The sequence below is a fragment of the Scleropages formosus genome, chromosome 3, assembly GCF_900964775.1.
Source record: "Scleropages formosus chromosome 3, fSclFor1.1, whole genome shotgun sequence".
NCBI classification, from domain to species: domain Eukaryota; kingdom Metazoa; phylum Chordata; class Actinopteri; order Osteoglossiformes; family Osteoglossidae; genus Scleropages; species Scleropages formosus.
This window is the reverse complement of record NC_041808.1, coordinates 8,522,351-8,539,792: the sequence shown is the minus strand read 5'-3', so window position 1 is coordinate 8,539,792 and position 17,442 is coordinate 8,522,351. Positions and strand designations below refer to the sequence as shown.

Below are 17,442 nucleotides of genomic sequence, written 5' to 3'. Positions count from 1 at the left end.
GTGATACATTGACTCCTCGCATAATAATACCAGTAATAATATAGTAATACGTTGTCCTCTTGGCTAGGGGTTCCTTCAAGTGCTCCAGTTTCCTTCCACAGTTCAAAGATTTGTGTTTCATGGGAGTTAGTGAGTGTAAAATTCCTGTGGTGTGCAGATTTGATTGCCATGCGATGGACTGGCGATCCGTCCATAGCATACCTGTCTTTACACTGTATGCTCCTGGAATAGGATCTGTACAACCATGACTCTACCTTAGGCCAAGCGGTTATTGATAATGGATGTATAATATGGAACTACCTTTCCTAGAAGTTTGCTGCAGAACTTGAGTGGAATGATCATGAATTGGGACTTTGCAAGGAGAGTCGCTAAATTCACCACGCAGGTAATTCCAGACACGGGTGTTGTATGCGGACCATTACAGCTCCGCCGATAAATCATCTTATAAGAAACATATTTTTACACTGAATGAGAATGTGAGTTTACATCTGTTTCCAGGAGCTGTGACTGCAAGAGTAAAGCAGGAATCCAAAGACCTCAACCCCAAACCCTTGACACCCTAAGACATGGTAAACAAGGCATGCTGTTACTCTCTCCCTCCTCATACACAGAGGAAAAAAAGACTCTCACAAACACAGGACACACAGTTCTTTCACAGCAAGCAGAAAAGCAAAGATGTAAAAATACTTAGCTACAGTAAAAATATCCATTTCAAAGGCTCTTTAGGGTCTTGCACACAGTCATTTCAATAAAGAAAAGTTGGTTTCATTTATTAAAGAAATGACTCATACAATACCTTGAAAAATATAAAAAGTCACTCCAAGTTGACATTTATCTTCACATAATTCTTTAGTCACATGATCAAACATGATACATATCTGAAAGGAAAATATAAATTCCTCTAATACTTTCTTTTTTTTTTTTTAATAAATCTGTTAGTCTGCTCAGGAACCAGTCATGATTCCATTATTAAACAAAGTACAGGACTAAACAAAACAGGTTATGTGTTTATTGTGAATACAAATACTCTGTGTTTGACATTAACCAAAACAGAATATAAATACATTAAAAAAAAAAAAAAAAATCAGGGAGATGATGAGGAATTGTGGGGCTACGTGGAGAGTCATTGCTTAGTGTCTCCTCTTGGGTCTTATGGGGAACTTGCCACTCTTTTCATAAGTGGGGTTCCTTCAGATCTGCGGGGAAGGGTACAGAGCATTACTTTACACTTAGACACAAGACATACCACAATTTTACTTCACCAGAGCCACGTAAAACCCCAAAGCACTGTAACATGAACCACAGAATCACCCTGCTTACATCATCAATGTCTTCATCATCATCACCGATATCGTCAAACTGAATTTCGTCGTCGTCTCCAGGCCCAAACGTGTCCGTCTCATTTATTTTGGCTGGAAGAATAACAGAGGGACAGTCAGAGCAGCAGGCAGATCAGAGAACTCCAGAAGCAGCTCTGGTAATCTAGGTTCCAACCACACGTGTGCCAGCTGAACGGTGGCACATGCGGACTCACCATGCTCCGGCAGCTCTCCATAAGCCTTCAAACTGCGTGCCTCATCAGCGTTGTACTTGAGGATGACATCAGCCTTATTGTCCTGCACCAAAAGGAGAACACGGCAGCAGGGTCAGCATCAGAGCAAGTACCATGTAGTACCTGGTATCCCAGCCACTACAGCTTCCATCAGAATGTCAGAGAGCAGATTAAAACAGAGCTGCTCCCTAATAAACGCACCCTGAGGGGCCAATACCCTAGGGATTTTGTCTGATGAGAAGGGCAAGAAAGTAAAATCAGAACGAGCTTTATTGCAAAGTATGTTCGCACATAGAAGGAATTTGAATGAATCCCTGAACCCTGTGCGAGGTGGCCGCTCTGGGTACAGCGGCACTGTCTCATATTTTCATTAGTCACCTTGTGTTGCTTTAAACTTTTCTAGTGTTTTGTCTCTTTTCAGTGCATTTTGTTGGACTTTGTTTTACTCTTTATTTTGTTGACAGTGAATGTAAAGTAGCTGTGGAGCTTGTGTGTGGTTTGTTGTTGCTTCACTGGAAGCTTTATTCCATTGATGGTTGCAGCTGTGGCAGCAGTGGGGTTTTTATTTGTGGAGACATTCATCCAATGGCCCTAAAGAGGCTGCTTGTTCAGTGGAGGTTTGGTGTTCTGGATGGGCCTGACCTCACACCCTGGGGCTGAAAAGAGTGCCTGTCCTGTGTGTGAGCAGACAGATTAGCAATAGTGTGTTAAGAGGTGATGGACTTGCCATCCTTGTGAACAAGTAATTCTGGACTTGTCATGGTTCCCAAACAAATCTGTGGCCTGGACACTGTGCCGATTGCCACTGGTATGCATTCCTGCAGAATACCTCTTGCACTTCCTCAAGCCATTTACCTCCTACGGGAAGGCGGAGTGTGATGACATTATCACTGTAGTCGCAAGACTTCAGACAAAGCACCCCAGACTCCAGAGTTTTTTGGAGAATGGAGTGGTCCTGTTAAGATATCAGTGCTGCTTTTATCTGACTGTTTATTTGCACACACTTGTGTCTGCTGTCATTACCGTGCTGTATGTTCTCGGGTGAAGCCTACTGCAATTTCCAATAAGATCACTCAAGTTTTTAACCTAATTTGTTTTACTTTTTACGTTCTTAAAGTGAAGACTGTTGCAGTTCAGATTACTTCTTATAGCCTACCTGATAATCCCTCAGTCCCACCAGTATGATGTCAGATGTGTTAATCCAGACCTAGAAGGGCAGAATCAGAGAGGGAAGTGTGAGTCTAGTAAGTACGGTTTCCAACTGCAACTCCGAGGAGCTCTGAAATCCACAGGGATCCTTTGTTGGCCCATATTAACCAAGAACTCACTGCATACAGACATGTCAGGAAGTAAACAGGCTGTTAAGCACCACAACAGCAGATGACATTGAACAATATCAGAACAAGATGTACTTTCATTGTCACATGACAATAAAGAAACACCCTCTAAGCTTTGGGAAGCAGGTAATGTTGAAGGAACAGTACTGGTGGCTAGAAGGTGTCTTATGTTGTAGCTTCAAGGGAGAGAATACGCCTGGATTTAAAAAGAAAAATATCCAGGTATAATTAAACACTGACAGGGATAAGAGTGTTTGCTGTTGCTAACCTAGTAGAGGATGTACTAATCAATGCATCATTGTTTCAGACTTTTTTTCTGTAGGTTGCTCTCTGGTCAGGCAGGTTATGGGAATAAGAATACCTTTTTGCGTAGCTTCCCCCGGATGTGGCAAAGCCGCTTCACGCCATCGAAGCACATGGCCTCCAGCCGCCCGTTCCCCAACATCTTGATGACCTGAGCATACTCTGCAGGAAAAAACCAGGAACCGGTCAGAATGCCACATCTTTCCTGTGTGAAAATCTTTTCATCTATTCCAAGGACCCACATGGTGAGGAAAGAGGAGGAAGCAGGAACGTGCCGCACTCACCCTGGCCATCCTCCTTGAACACCAGCTCTCTTTTCTCCGACTCGTTCTCATTCTTCCCACGTCGCCGGTTTTTACCTCCCTTACCTACAGAGATACGCAGTTAGGAAACCGGTCATCTTTCACCAAGGGTGTAACAACTTATCAGGTACTATTATCAAAATGACTCAGAGCAGCTACATAAAAATATAATTGGAGAGACACGTCTCCCCCGTTATGTTTTCAGAATATAGAAAATTAAGCTGCCTGGACCTCTTCCACTAGTACAAGCACAGATTGTGTTCCCGAGTGAAGCATTTGCCAGGTGATCTGTCATATAAGATCAGAATCAATTTTTTACAGGGGGGGTAAACAGTTTTTTCCCACGTGACTTCTCGGCACAGATATGACGACGGACGAGCTGCGCGCATCCGGCCCAAACTGTCCAGCAGCCAAAACACCGGTACTACTAGGCTCCCAGGCCAGTAGCGAAGCCGAAGGGAAGACGCTGAGTTAACAAACCGATTGCTTAACCAAGTTAACACAACATCAGCACTATCGTTTACTTCCAGGAGGAGTGGCTTCCCCCCCCCAACGGCGGCCCACACTGAACGCTCTTACCTTTATTCTTCGGCATTTTCAGAAGTGGCGCTGCGCCGGGAGCGAAACTACACTATAATACTGTGCCGTGCTCTGCTGTAGTGGGTTGTTATCTAGTGTTATGCTGCTGTCCTGCTCTGTGTTAAATACTACGTAAGAAAGGACGAGACTCCGAAGGCTCACTCACTCTCCTCTAGCACGCAGTGCGCTCTCAGAAATTCTCGCGCGCATGCGCAATGACGGCCGTCTTTCAAACCAAACTTTATTTATACAATACCCTATAACACGAGAACAATGGTTGTGACGGACGGAAACCCTGACAGTAGACCTTTTTGGGTTTTTGGTGTAATTAAATACAGATCGCAAAAAGACGAAGCCCATTGGTAAGCCTCAAAAGGAGGAAGGTCTGGTTACAGTTGGTTGTAAAAAGACATGAAAAACCTTGTAGGCTTCTGGAACAAATTGTCATGCGCAGGTGAGACAGACTTCAGCCAGTTGTAGAAGATGATAAAAAGAGGAAAGTGTGAAGAAAAAGGGAACTGCTTATGATCCGAAGAGTACCACCTCATCTGTCAAGCACGGTGGAAGTAGGGTCATGGCCTGGCCATGGCTGCAAGTAAAACTGGGTCGCTTCTCTTTGCTGATGATACGACTGTCGATGGCAGCAGCATGGTAAATTCATGTGTGCAGAAGCATCTTATCTGCTCAGATTCAGCTAAATGCCTCATCCATGCCATTAAATATTTTTCAAGAAAGTCTTTTTTCCTTTACCCCAAATGAAAAGATACACAGTTTACATTTTAGAGTTACCCATTTAGGGTGGCATGGTGGCACAAGCAGTGCTGCTGTCTCAGCACACCTGGGTGGAGCAAGAGAACATGAGTTCAATCCCCACTCCATCTGTGTAGAGTCTGCATGGTTTCCTCCCGCAGTCCAAAGACATGTCATGCAGGTGGATTGGTGACACTAAAATTGCCCCTAATCTGTGAATGGGTGAGTGGCTACCCGTTAATAGACTTGCATTCTGTCTACAGTATACACCCTCAGCTTTATGCCCAGTGCTTCCTGGATAGGGTCTGGATCACCATGACCCTGAGAAAGACAAGCGGTTCTTGAAAATGGATGGATGGATTTATTCATTCAGCAGATGCTTTTCACCAAACATACATATTGGAAAACAGTGCAACAGTGCTTTACATTAACAGACAGAGATCTAGATCCAGACACGTGATTCCACTGTATAAACCAGTATATATTAAATTAGAAGCTGCATATAGTTTTTTTTGGCATTTTTTTAACACACACACACACACACACATTTTCAGAACCGCTTGTCCCATACGGGGTCACGGGGAACCGGAGCCTACCCGGCAACACAGGGCGTAAGGCCGGAGGGGAAGGGGACACACCCAGGACGGGATGCCAGTCCGTCGCAAGGCACCCCAAGCGGGACTCGAACCCCAGACCCACCGGAGAGCAGGACTGTGGTCCAACCCACTGCGCCACCGCACCCCTTTCATTTTTTTAACAGATAAGCGTAATATGTTAGGAAATAGGAGAAGTGAGTGAAAGACACATTTTGAGACCTGACTTGAATGTTCAGACAGATTCAGCAGTTCTGAGTAAGAGGGATGACATTCCACCACATTGGAGCAGGAAACCTCTGTGCTTCTGAATTTGAATATTAATATAAATACATAGGCAAATACACAAACACTGAATGAAACCGCTTGTCCCAATCAGGGTTGCGGCAAACCGGGGCCCAACCCAGCAGCGCAGGGCGCAAGGCTGCAGGGGGAGGGGACACACCCAGGACGGGCCGCCAGTCTGTCGGAAGGCACCCCAAGCAGGACTCGAACCCCAGACCCACCGGAGAGCAGGACCTGCTTCAACCCACTGCGCCACCACGCCCCCCATAGGTGAATATTTATTAGTAAATTTATTGGTGCAAATCTTTTCCCCCAAACTTCATACTCACAATATAGTATTTAAAAGACACCAGAAACTTCCTACATATCACAATAAAGTACAAATTAAAAAAATGAATCCATACTAAAAACATAGAGAACTTAGGAAAAAAACCATACTCAAAGGTAACATCCTCTCTCATTAACAATGAACGAAAATGTAGCAATGTAGAAATGTACAAAACAAACTTTCACTTCCATTTGACAGAATGTAAAACCATAGGACAAATATATAATATATTACACGGATAATCACATTCCACCCTGCAGCAGCAGCAGCAGTAAACTTTCAACAACGTAACACTTCCTAAAATCTGTCTATTCCACCAGGATTAAGCTTAAAACAACAAATCATAAATATATAAGTTAAAAAACAACGCAAACACTACACGACAATCTAAAAGGCTATTAAATATATTTAAGGGCATATTCGTACGCCATGCACTTTTTTGTCGCGATTGTGACAGAGAATGATCACGTGGTGGCCCACGTTACCGTATATCGCTTACAGCTGTCGTAAAGTGGTGCATGAACGACCGACGGTTTTTAAGTGTGTAACTCGAACGCGAGCAGTGATTAAAGCTGCAGCCAGTCCTTAGTAACGACTTTACATGCTGCGATTACACTTCAGCGCCCCTCACACTGCGAGTTAAATAACCACTTTAGAATTGCTGCGTTTAACTCTACATGCCGCCCTTATAGCGTTGTCGTGGAAACGACCGTGCGTCGGCACGCTGCCGGTGTCGTCACACGTCCGGCGCCGCTTGCGAGGCTGCGTGTCGCTCGGTGGGCCGCGAGGATGGCGAAACGCTGCTGCTGGGGGAAGTGCGGCGCGGACTCGCGCTTCCCGGAGCGCGCCCGCGGGCTCCGCTTCGTGCCCTTGCCCGAGGCGCGCGAGGAGCGGCTCCTGTGGATGCGCCTGTGTGGGTGGCCGCACGACCAGTACGCCTCGGAGGGCCCGGCGGAGGGGGAGCGGCGGCTCTTCGTCTGCTCGAGGGTGAGCGCGCGCGCGGCGCGGGCACGCGACTGCATGAAAGACACCGCGGCATGTAGCACTGACTGAGCGAGCTGCGATACAACAGCGGAGCGCAGCAGCAGGGCGTCATGAGCGGTTTTACGCCAGCGCCGAGTGTGTGTGCCCCTGTCTCTCTCTCTCTCTCTCTCTCACACACACACACACACACACACAGGATCTGAGACTGAGTTGGACACGTTGTGTATTTTCTGAAGCGGAGCGCGAGCTCGCAATGATGAAACACACTGTGAGTAACACACACATCATCATGTGAATATGATACACACTGGCTGGGCCTCCGCCGGGCCTGGGTGTACCAAGTCTCACCCTGTCTCTCTCAGGTCTCCTCCTGGTGGTGTGGGACATGTCATGCTCATTTACCGCACTCTTACTGTGTTACACAGTACCGGAGCACAGCTGAATGGCTGTTTAATTCATTTGCAGCATTTTGTGGATGGAGCCCCCACCCTAGCGAACCCAATCCCAGTGGCTGCGGGGGCCAAGGGTGACAGGTGGGTGATACCCGCATGAGTGTCTGAATACGTGTGTGTGATTGCAGTGTGATGAAGTGAGTCGTACACACACAGAGTGACACTGTGTTTCACTGCGCAGCGCCCTGCACCTGCCGGCAACCGCGCCTTCAGATGGAGCAGGTAAGAGAGCCATGAGCAGCTGATCGTTATGTTATCGCGGTGTCGCCAAACACCTGGGACATCCGCTGAGGGGGCGTTTCTATCCAGCGTGACCGTGTCATCCGCAGGCTCTCACAGTGTGGCCGTGGTCACCATCAAGGAGGAGCCACAGGAATATGATGTCCATCCAAGGATGACCTTCCAGGTGGACGGAGAGACTCAGACATCTCGCAGGATCAAGCAGGAAGTCACCGACATCGGCTTCGCGGGGGACCTTTACCATGAGGAGTCGTCACCGAGCGCAGCAGCCGAGGTACCGTGGCTCACCTTGATTTTACGCAGAAAACTGGAAATGGTGCTGATGATCAGCCCGAGTGACGACAGCCACACCTTGTCCTCTATCCAGAAGCGTTTGGCTTTCTGCCATCGCCACGGAGACGACTGCATGCGTGCGGTTAATGCTTCTGTTAATGCTCCTGTCACAGACTCCTGCCAGCACAAGCTCATCTGAGAGCGAAGACGAGGCGAGCGATCCTGGAGAAATGGCTGTGGTCACCGTCAAGGAGGAGATGGACTACGACTCGGATGAGCGGGAGGGCGGCTTGAGGGGAACCGCAAACAGCCAGGCGGAGAGGAGCGACGCCGCCAGACGGGCGGCGGCGCTGTGGCCTGTGGATGGGGGGCAGACGGGCTGCGGGCGGCAGCACCCGGCAGAGACACGGCACGGCGAGCCCGCCGAGGGACTCTACATTTGCTCGGACTGCGGCAAAGACTTCTTTGGGGAGGCGGAGCTCGAGGCTCACCAGAGGGTCCACAGGGTGGATGGGGGGAAGAGCGACGGCGGCAGCAGCGGTGGCGAGCAGTTGGCCCCACAGCCCCAAACGGTCAGCGACGAGGCAAAGATGCCCTTCAGGTGCACCCACTGCGACAAGAGCTTCGCCAGGAAGGGTCAGCTGAACCGACACGAGTTCATCCACTCGGGCCTGAAGCCCTTCAGCTGCTCCGACTGCGGCAAGTGCTTTGGCAACAAGTGGCAGCTGTCGGCCCACCAGAAGATCCACAGCGGGGAGAAACCGTTCAGCTGCACCTTCTGCGACAAGTGCTTCATCCGCAAGGGTGAGCTCACGGTGCACCTGAAGCGCCACACGGGCGACAAGCCCTTCAACTGCTCCTTCTGCGGCAAGTGCTTCACGACCAAGGGCGAGGTGAACATCCACCAGCGGCGCCACGTCGGGGACAAGACTCTGGGCCTTTCCCCCTCGTGAACGCCTGCAACCGCCCGTGGGCGAGCCGAGTCGCTGGACACTAACCGCTCGCGCTCTTGAGGCTGGAGAGGAGCACGAGACGCTCTGCCGGGGCAGCCTTTCGGAAAAGTTCAAATACACGGTTGCTTATTCTCGTTTAGGGAGGTCTTTTTTTTTTTTTTTTTTTGTTAAACTTCTGCTGAAGGTGTTATCACCTTGTTTGCAGGGTCACTGTCGATGTCGAGAGGAGATTCTCTTTAGTTCCGTTAGATGTGGAGTTCAGGGCCGCTGCTCTCAGTAATGTTTGATGGATCGATGACCGCCTGACCCCGGGATGGGACGTTTGGATGACGTTACTGTCATTGCGACCTCATCCGCCCGTCCTTTAGTCCACGTTGCCTCTGCTCCTGTAGTGCATGTCCTGTACTCATAGAACATTTTCCAAAGATAGCGACATGTTATTTAAGCATAAGCGAATAAAGCCTTTCGGTGAGCCGTGTGGTCTTCCTTGCGTGTGTTATTGATTTTGTTTGTGTGAAGGTAGGGAAAATTAACCAGGTCACTACACTATAGCTTGAAATGTAGCGGTCAGAGCTCCTGCCTTTGAGCCCAAAGGTTGTGGGTTCAAATCCCAACTTCATCTGAAGTACCCTTGTACAAGGTTCTTACCTTAAATTGCTCCAGTAAAAATTTTCAATCTGTATAAATGAGTGAATAAGTGTGGGTAGCTTAATAAGTTGCTTTGGAGATAAGTATCAGGTACATATTTGCAGGGATCTTGATGGCTGGTTTTGACAGCAGGTTATTGCTGAAAGCAGCTGTGAGGCGGAAGAGTTCAGCACAGCTGCTTTGGGGCTTCCTGAAGCAGTTTGTTAATGTTATGAAACAAAAGCGCTATGGGAAACGCTTTCAAAAAGAACCCCGAACGGCGTTTCACTGATGAGCACCGTTAACGTGAAGTCACGCGAGCCTTATCGCGTTGCGGGGAAACGGAAAGCCAGCACCTCTGACACTATGGGTGAAACTCGGTATAAAACACCACTCCGCTGAGTCACGATAACGTGTCTAGGTGGGAATGGAGCTCTTCAGGTTTCAGATACATGTCAGAACTGAGTGCCCACGTGACAGGTGCTATGTGATGGAAAACTGCTACACCAGCTTATAAAAACACTAGGTTTATTATTTCATACAGCAGTGTTTTTCCCTGTTACCTGATCATTTTACTCCAACAAAAGGTATTTTAACAGACATTTTGGGACAGGTACACAGTTGGGGTCTCAAACCCAAGAGAATTCTGATCTTCTGTAGTGTCAGCCTGGCTGTTTCATCTTATTAACACAGTAATAGCTTTTGTGCAACAAAACCAAATGTATACTTACTTCCCCTCATGCTGGGAACTCTCTCAACCATCAAGTAAGGCTAATATCATACCAAATAGCTGCTTCGGTATTATTATTAGTGAAGCTTTTCTGTGTTCCTCTTAGGAAGGATAACATCTCATAGTCTGGCATTTAATGGAGAAAAGAAACATTTTATGGAATAAGAAAACCGTACAAAAACTAACAAAGTTTTCTTTCGTTTCAGCTGTCTGACCAGCAGCAATGCAGCTTCCCAAACCCACAAAGGTTCATTTGTGGGACAGCTGGTACTGTACTGGTTAGAGCTGCTGCCTTTGGACCCTTAGGCTGCAGGTTCAAATCTCACCTTCAGCAAAGCACTTACCCTAAATTGCTCCACTAAATATTACCCAGGTGTATATAGGGTAATTGTTGGTAGCACAACATTCTAAATTGCTTTGGAGAAAAGGATCGTCAAAATGAACGTATGTGCAATTTTACCCGGTGAGGTCCAGGTGGAACAATGCCTGATCAGGTCACCTGTACAAAGGCCTTAAACCCCTGGAGCACCTTTGGGATGCTTTGGATCACAACATCTGGAACCGTGGACCTTTACTTTCCAACAGCCAGAACTCTTCTCTGGGAATGGAATAGCCTCCCACAGTTGCAGATTCAGAGGTTCATTAGATCTACACATTATTATCTCTAGCAGTGACAGCTACAAGAGTTGGTTACACTACATACTGAAGGACTGCAAGACAGCTGTTAATTAGTCACAGGTGCTGTTTTTCTGTTATTGTACTGTTTTGTTTTCATACTATTATTTATCGCTATTTCAGCAAGGAAGGCTGAAATTTTAGTGCTGTTTCTCTTTTTTCCATCTGTATATATAATTACTCTAATTGCAGCAAGCGCGCATAAAAGCTGGAGGGGGGCACGGAGGGGGCGGGGTCACCAACAACTTGCCGTTACTGACCAATGAACGTGTCGCTTATTATCACCGCGTGCAGCTGCAGAAACACTTGAAGAGGCACTTAATATCAATGAACAAACAAGCAAGGAACAAATACAAAACGCTAATTTAAAAAAATGCATTAATGAAATTCTTTCAATTAGCGTGTTCTTAAAAACTTTTCTCATTTTTTTTTGCCGATTACTGATAAGATATAATTGCTTATTTTATGCATTGTCACGTAGAAGAATGACAATGAGCAATTCTTAATTTACATCTTTAGTTTATGTAGACAAATGGACTACTTGTTTGCTAGTTATGTGGCACTCCTCTCTCTCAGCATTAGTTTTCCTCCTCGTAACAATCTGTTTAAGATAGTAGTGCGATATATTCTGCGAAAAAATGTTGCAGTAACCAACGTACACAAATGTTAGCAACTGAAACGGACCATCATTCTAAGTTATAAAATACTCTCAAATAAAGCAATATCAACGAGACTGTACGAAACTAATGCAAGTAAAATAAAAGAGACAAATTCGCCGCTGAAAGTGTTGCAAATCCGAAATTATTTATTTTATCCCTGAAGGTTGTCCGAAGATCCTCCACTCGCCCTGTAGGTGGGCGGGGTCACGACGCAAAGGATTATGGGTACCGACTCATACTGTGGCAATATGGCTGCCAAAGGAGGAAGAACAAAGAAGGGTGTGCGGGGGGCCTGAGAGGAGCGACGACGGCGGCGGCGGAGGGAGGCTCCGGTCAGCTGTGATATCGTTAAAGACTTGCGACTGGACCTTTAGTCGTTCCCCCCAATGGAGAGCAGACTGACTCGAACTCGTGTGTTTGCACAGGTTTGATGAACGAGGAAAGCGCGTGCGGAAACAGTGGCAGACCTTTGCGAAATAAACACTCACTGTCTGCTTTTCCCCACTGGAAACGTTTTTTTTTTTTTTTTTTTTAAAAATAAAATTTATTTAAAACATTGGAGAACCGATGCGCAGCGTAAGTCCCTCCCTCCCTCTTCATTTAGCGCACGACTACGTATATAATTCATGATTATAACTGACATGTATTTATTAAAACGAACTGCTGGTCTCTTACTCAATTAACAATTTTAATACGTGACACGCTGGGCTTATGTACTTTTACACAGAACCCCGGGGTCTTATGAGTTTCCCTCGCATAAGATCAGTTTGTAAAGAATTTTTGTAACACATTACCATTAATTTAATTAATAGGTGAACCGTTGAGGCTCAAAAACACTTATTTTTCCACTGAATTTGCAAAATTTCTTAACTCAATTATCTGTTAAATATGAAGAAAATGTATAGAAAATCTAAATCCAGAATACCAGAACTGTTCTGGCCACCTTTAAATCCAGGCTTAAGTTCCACGTGATGAATATTGCTTGTCCTTCACACATTTTTGCTTTTTTTTTTCCAGTTCCTTTTTCCTCATCAGTTACCGTTCTGTAATTTCTTTTAATTCAAACTTTATTCGGTTTTTCTCGGGTGGTGTAGTGGGTGCTTTCACAGCTTCTGGCCAGTAATTTTGAATGTGGGATCAAACCGGGTTTGAACTGCATGAATTCTGCATGTCTCTCTGTTTGTGTGGGTTTCCTCCACGTGATCTGGTTTCCTCGCACTGTCCAAAGATGTGTTTCAAGTGAACTGGTGACTAAGTTGCTTGTGGTTTGTATGTCTGGGAGACAGCAAAAGGCAGTGAGATTGAGTGCTCCTGATTGTTGTGTAATGGCTGTTATGTGTTCACACGCCAAGCTTTCAAAATAGACTGTCTTGAGCACTGTGAGCTTGTTTAGGACAAGTGTTTCATGAAACTGAATGGATTCTGTTCTTTGTCATAGTTGTTTAAAATGCTGTAATCACAGTTGTAATCTATACATCTTTCTTAACCACTGCAAATTTCTTTGAGTAGCTGCTTTAAAATGTGCTATATGTAAGAATTTTTATTATATTAGAACACTGACAAGGAAATTATCACCTGTAAGTATGCCTTGAAGTACTGTATTTTTCATGTGCTCATCATCTTGTTTGACAGATCATGAATATATCTGGAAATTCTGAGGATGTAAAGCACAGTGGAGACTGTCAATCAGAATTAATCTCCAAGCTCAAACAAGAAGAGGAAGAGCCCTTGTGGGAGACAGAAAGTCATGTGGAAGATGTCTGTAATGTGAATGTCAGTACTTTGACCAACTTGAATGAGGAAAAAGACCATTTAGACACAACGGTGGAATTAAAGCCAAGTTTTGCAAACTTCCAAAGCAGTGTGATGTTATCCACTGAAGAACATCCTGAAAGGAGACCATACAAGTGCTCACAGTGCTCTGAGTGTTTGAGATCTGATAACTGTGAAACACACCAGCAAACTTACAAATGTGAGAAGCAAAGTTTCCAAGAAATCCTTCCAAGTAAGAAATATTGTTGTTCCCACTGTTTGAAGACCTTTGCCACGCTGTCGCATTTTATAGTTCATCAGCAGATACATAGAGGAGAACGAGGAGCGGAGAGACCTTTCAACTGCTCTCAGTGTGGAAAAAGGTTCTACAGGGAGTCGGGTCTGAAGGCACATGAGCAGAATCACATGAGAGGGACATCGCACCGCTGTGTTCAGTGTGGCAAGCTATTCTCCAAAAAGTCTATTTTGACAAAGCACCAGCAGACTCACACCACCAAGGAGCTGTACTGCTGCTCCACATGTCCTCAGAATTTTAGCTCAAAACAGTTGGATGAGAAGCACATGGGGCAGAGCCATGCTGGGCAGAGGGTCTTCTGCTGTTCCCAATGCAGGAGGAGCTTCCCCACTGAGCATAGTCTGAAAAAACACTACCATGAAAAGCCTCATACTGTGGTGAAGCCTGCAAAATGGAAATCATACTGCTGTTCCTACTGCAGTAAAACCTTTGCTTCACTGTCACTTTTCTTTGTACACCAGCAAATCCACAGAGGGAATGGCAAAGGAGGGAGGCCATTCAGCTGCAGTCAGTGTGGGAAAACCTTTTACAGAGAGAAGGGTTTGAAAACACATGAGCAGAAGCACGCAGAGGAGGAAGCACTCTGCTGCTCTTCCTGTGGGGAGTCCTTCACCTCAAAGTGTCTTCTCATGAGGAATCAGCAGACTCGCCCTATGAGGAAACCATCCAAGTGCTCTGAATGTGATAGTCAATTTGTGGATTTAAGACCACCTCCATGTTATTACTGTGGGAAGATGTTTTCAGCAGATCTCACACTCCAGCAGCACCTGCAAACTCAAAGAGACACATCGGTGGATAGGTTCTGTGTCCATAAGCAAAGTTCTGCAGGAAATGGTTGCTCACCATCACCTAAAAATGTAAAGAGAATGAACAAAGACCTGGTGATGGATCACAAGACTGAGAGAAAGAACTGTAACATTAAAGGTTCACTGCAGTTTAGTCCATGCTTGAAATGTACAGAGTGCCATTACTTGGAAAAGCAAAGTGACACACAGAAGAAAACTCTGGAAGAAGGTGGACCATCAGAAGAAAAGCCCTGCATAGTCCTTCAGAACTTTACAAGTCCTTTGACTGACAAAGGGGAGACATCAATGGTGAGTTACCTGAGTCGGGAAGAGAGAGATTACAAAAAAGTGTACACATGGTGTATCTTCACCAATGGCCAATGACACAACTTACCAAAGTTTTAGTACAATAATAAATGGGGGATGACAGGTGGTGGAGTTGATTTGTATCCTGAAGGTCCCAGGTTTGAACTGTACCCTGAACTAATGCAGCAGAAAAATTATCCAGCTGTATAGGCATAGCTGCCACCACAAACAACCCATTTTGGGGGAGGTTATCATAGTCATTGCTATTATTGTCATAGTTTTTACATTAAATACAAAAGGATCAAAGTTCTCCAGAAGTGCCCCCCCTTCCTTCCTTCCTTTGCTGGAAAACAGAATTTAGTAATCTTTAGCTTCGTACCCAGCGTTGAAAATAGGAAGGGTTGGCAGTATAGGTACTTTAATCATGGTTGCTCCAGAGGGAATGAGGAATCCAACCAGGGACTTTCACATTGCAAGTGAACTCTGGACTTTGATTCTCCTGTGATTGAGCTTGTCTGGGACATTCTGTTCAGCCTAATAAAATGACCACTGAGTGTACATCTTTGTTTCTAAAATTAATTTGCTGTGTTAATTCAATTCTCGCCCCACAGAAACAAACCACAGACAATTTGGCTGAAAATGCAGGAAAACCCAACAATCCTGACAAAATGTCACTGAGTGAAGAATCACAGATGGTTTTGCAGGACAGCGGCCTTCTTGATGGGAATGACCCCTTTGGAGAGGGCTGCTACCAAAACGTTGTGATCGTGGAGGAAGTGAAAGAAGAGCAGGTGGATCACAGAGACTCAGAGTCTTTGGAAATGAATAAGCATGTATCTGATACAAAAGACACCTCTTCTGTAGAGACTCGAAGAACAGAAAACCTGAAGAGACACCAGCAGATTCACACCGTAGAAATTCATCAACCCTCAGCCTGTGGGCAGAGCTTCTTCAGCGAGAATGCTGCTGTGCTCAACAGCCAAAGGCTCACCACAGATGGATTCTGCTCCCAGGAGGTAATCGAGGGGATAAAAACATACCGTTGTCTCGAATGCGGGAAACGTTTTAACTCTTCAACCCACTACATCGTACACTTGCAGATCCACAGAAAAGATGGAAAGGAAGAGAGACCATTCAGCTGCTCCCACTGTGGGAAAAGATTCTACCGCATTCCGGGTTTGAAAAAACATCAGCAAAGTGGCGTGTGTCGAGGAGCGCCATGTTCCAGCCAGTGTGGAAAATCACAGAGCAAGACGACCCTTCTGACTGATCATTGTCTGGCAGCAGAGAAAGTGCAGCGATGCTCAAAGTGCCACCAGGGTGGAGGCACCACCATCCCTAGACCATGTGGAGTCAAAAACCACAAGCAAATTCAGTCGAGGGAAAACAGTAGCAGCAGAGCAGCTCAGAGGTCATACACCTGCTCCCATTGTGGGAAGAGCTTCAGTGTGTTGATGGACCACATTGTTCACCAGCAGATCCACCGAGGAGGAGGAAGATCCTTCAGCTGCTCCCTTTGTGGGAAAAGTTTTTACAGAGAAGGTGGTCTTAGGAAGCACCAGCAGACTCATGGGGTACAGGGACATACCGTGAGTGCGACGCATGACGATCTCCAAACAGAGGTCTCCCCCTGAGGACGGACAGCCTTCAGCCTCCTCCCACGGCAATGCTATGAAAACTGACTGTCCTTATAGAGCAGCCTCACAGAGGATGCAGACACGTCACTCATGTCGAGTTTGTCACCAGTGAGCTGAATGGTCATATGGTCAGTGCCTTGGGTTCAACAATGTGCTCTGTTAATATAGAACAATCAGTTGAATTCCATATTTAACATTTCTACACTGAGTTTTATTACTTTGGGTAGAAATTTGTATTGTATATTGGTGTTACAGTGCAGTGTATAAATCTGTTAGGTAAGTGGTTTATAGAACTTTGACCTTGAATATGTCAATTTTGTTTTGCTTGGGTGTTATGACTACCTTAGAGGGCAACCTCTTAATAAAAACTCCTTTTAATTATGCTGCCACTGATCATCTCCTTCATTCTGAAAAAACATGAACTGTTTCAGTAAAGTAAAAGCAGTAAACTTTCCAGCTTGTTCACATATGTATTTAAGAAACTTGTCCCTTTAGGGGACAGGTGTATACAGAAAGGAAATATGAAAGTGGAGCAATGGGAAGTTCTGCAGAAGGTCATAAACTTTTGGGGGAATAATGTGGAAAGATGATAGAGCAGTTCCAATGCAAAATGGAATTACTAGGTTAACTCAAACAGGAAGACAATGGAAATTGTGCTTTTAGAGAAAGTGATGTAAAAAGGCTGGAAATAGTCGAAATGGAGAATGCAAACGAGAGGGCAAGGACAGAGGTTTGTACCGACAAGCAGGATGTTATGACAGAGTTGACCTCATAAGAGTAGAAGAGAAAGGTAAGGGGTTACAGGATAGGGGGATTTCTTTTGAAGACCTAAAAAACACAGTGGGGTCCTCCCTGGAGAAGGAACACTTCCAGCATCCCTCCACAGGACAGAACACCTGCTCTGTCCAGGTTTTTGTCTGCAATGGACTATGGGGTTCAGCTCCAGATCCACTGATGAGATAGTTCAGCTACTGGAACAAAGAGGGTCTGCTCTCCCACCAGCAAATTCAACACTGATGGCTCA

At 45.7% G+C, this 17,442-nt stretch overlaps 3 protein-coding genes across 4 annotated transcripts; 2 read left to right on the top strand and 1 right to left on the bottom strand.

The window, feature by feature from the left end:
• Window positions 1–948: 948 nt before the first annotated feature.
• On the bottom strand, window positions 949–4,290 carry LOC108923755 (eukaryotic translation initiation factor 1A, X-chromosomal). The gene is made up of 7 exons (XM_018734701.2): window positions 4,074–4,290; window positions 3,477–3,560; window positions 3,251–3,354; window positions 2,709–2,759; window positions 1,535–1,616; window positions 1,321–1,412; window positions 949–1,196 (listed from the first exon to the last, which is right to left on the bottom strand). The coding sequence occupies exons 1-7, from the start codon at window positions 4,087–4,089 to the stop codon at window positions 1,191–1,193; spliced, it is 435 nt and encodes a 144-aa protein (XP_018590217.1). The 5' UTR covers window positions 4,090–4,290; the 3' UTR covers window positions 949–1,190.
• A 2,312-nt stretch (window positions 4,291–6,602) lies between these two features.
• On the top strand, window positions 6,603–9,404 carry LOC108923739 (zinc finger protein 300-like). Its single transcript, XM_029250521.1, has 5 exons — window positions 6,603–7,016; window positions 7,479–7,546; window positions 7,647–7,687; window positions 7,795–7,979; window positions 8,152–9,404. Exons 1-5 carry the CDS (start codon window positions 6,819–6,821, stop codon window positions 8,929–8,931), a joined length of 1,272 nt encoding a protein of 423 aa, XP_029106354.1. The 5' UTR covers window positions 6,603–6,818; the 3' UTR covers window positions 8,932–9,404.
• A 2,453-nt stretch (window positions 9,405–11,857) lies between these two features.
• Window positions 11,858–16,800, top strand: LOC108923819 (zinc finger protein 189-like). Of its 2 annotated transcripts, XM_018734807.2 has the most exons (4): window positions 11,858–12,198; window positions 13,255–14,784; window positions 15,393–15,797; window positions 15,882–16,800. In XM_018734807.2, the coding sequence occupies exons 1-4, from the start codon at window positions 12,190–12,192 to the stop codon at window positions 16,413–16,415; spliced, it is 2,478 nt and encodes an 825-aa protein (XP_018590323.2). In that variant the 5' UTR covers window positions 11,858–12,189; the 3' UTR covers window positions 16,416–16,800. The 2 variants fall into 2 exon arrangements, with proteins under 2 accessions (XP_018590323.2, XP_018590322.2); XM_018734806.2 differs by having other exon boundaries at window positions 15,393–16,800.
• The last annotated feature ends 642 nt before the right edge of the window (window positions 16,801–17,442 follow it).

Excerpts from the sequence above, each read along its gene's own strand:
- LOC108923739 (XM_029250521.1), top strand. The coding sequence starts at position 6,819 with ATGGCGAAACGCTGCTGCTGGGGGAAGTGCGGCGCGGACTCGCGCTTC. Across the intron at positions 7,547-7,646 it reads GCGGGGGCCAAGGGTGACAG|CGCCCTGCACCTGCCGGCAA; the intron begins GTGGGTGATACC and ends TTCACTGCGCAG. Across the intron at positions 7,980-8,151 it reads CACCGAGCGCAGCAGCCGAG|ACTCCTGCCAGCACAAGCTC; the intron begins GTACCGTGGCTC and ends CTCCTGTCACAG.
- LOC108923755 (XM_018734701.2), bottom strand. Across the intron at positions 3,355-3,476 it reads GTTCAAGGAGGATGGCCAGG|AGTATGCTCAGGTCATCAAG; the intron begins GTGAGTGCGGCA and ends TTTTTCCTGCAG. Across the intron at positions 1,617-2,708 it reads TGGGACTGAGGGATTATCAG|GACAATAAGGCTGATGTCAT; the intron begins GTAGGCTATAAG and ends CTTTTGGTGCAG.
- LOC108923819 (XM_018734806.2), top strand. Across the intron at positions 14,785-15,392 it reads ACAAAGGGGAGACATCAATG|AAACAAACCACAGACAATTT; the intron begins GTGAGTTACCTG and ends CTCGCCCCACAG.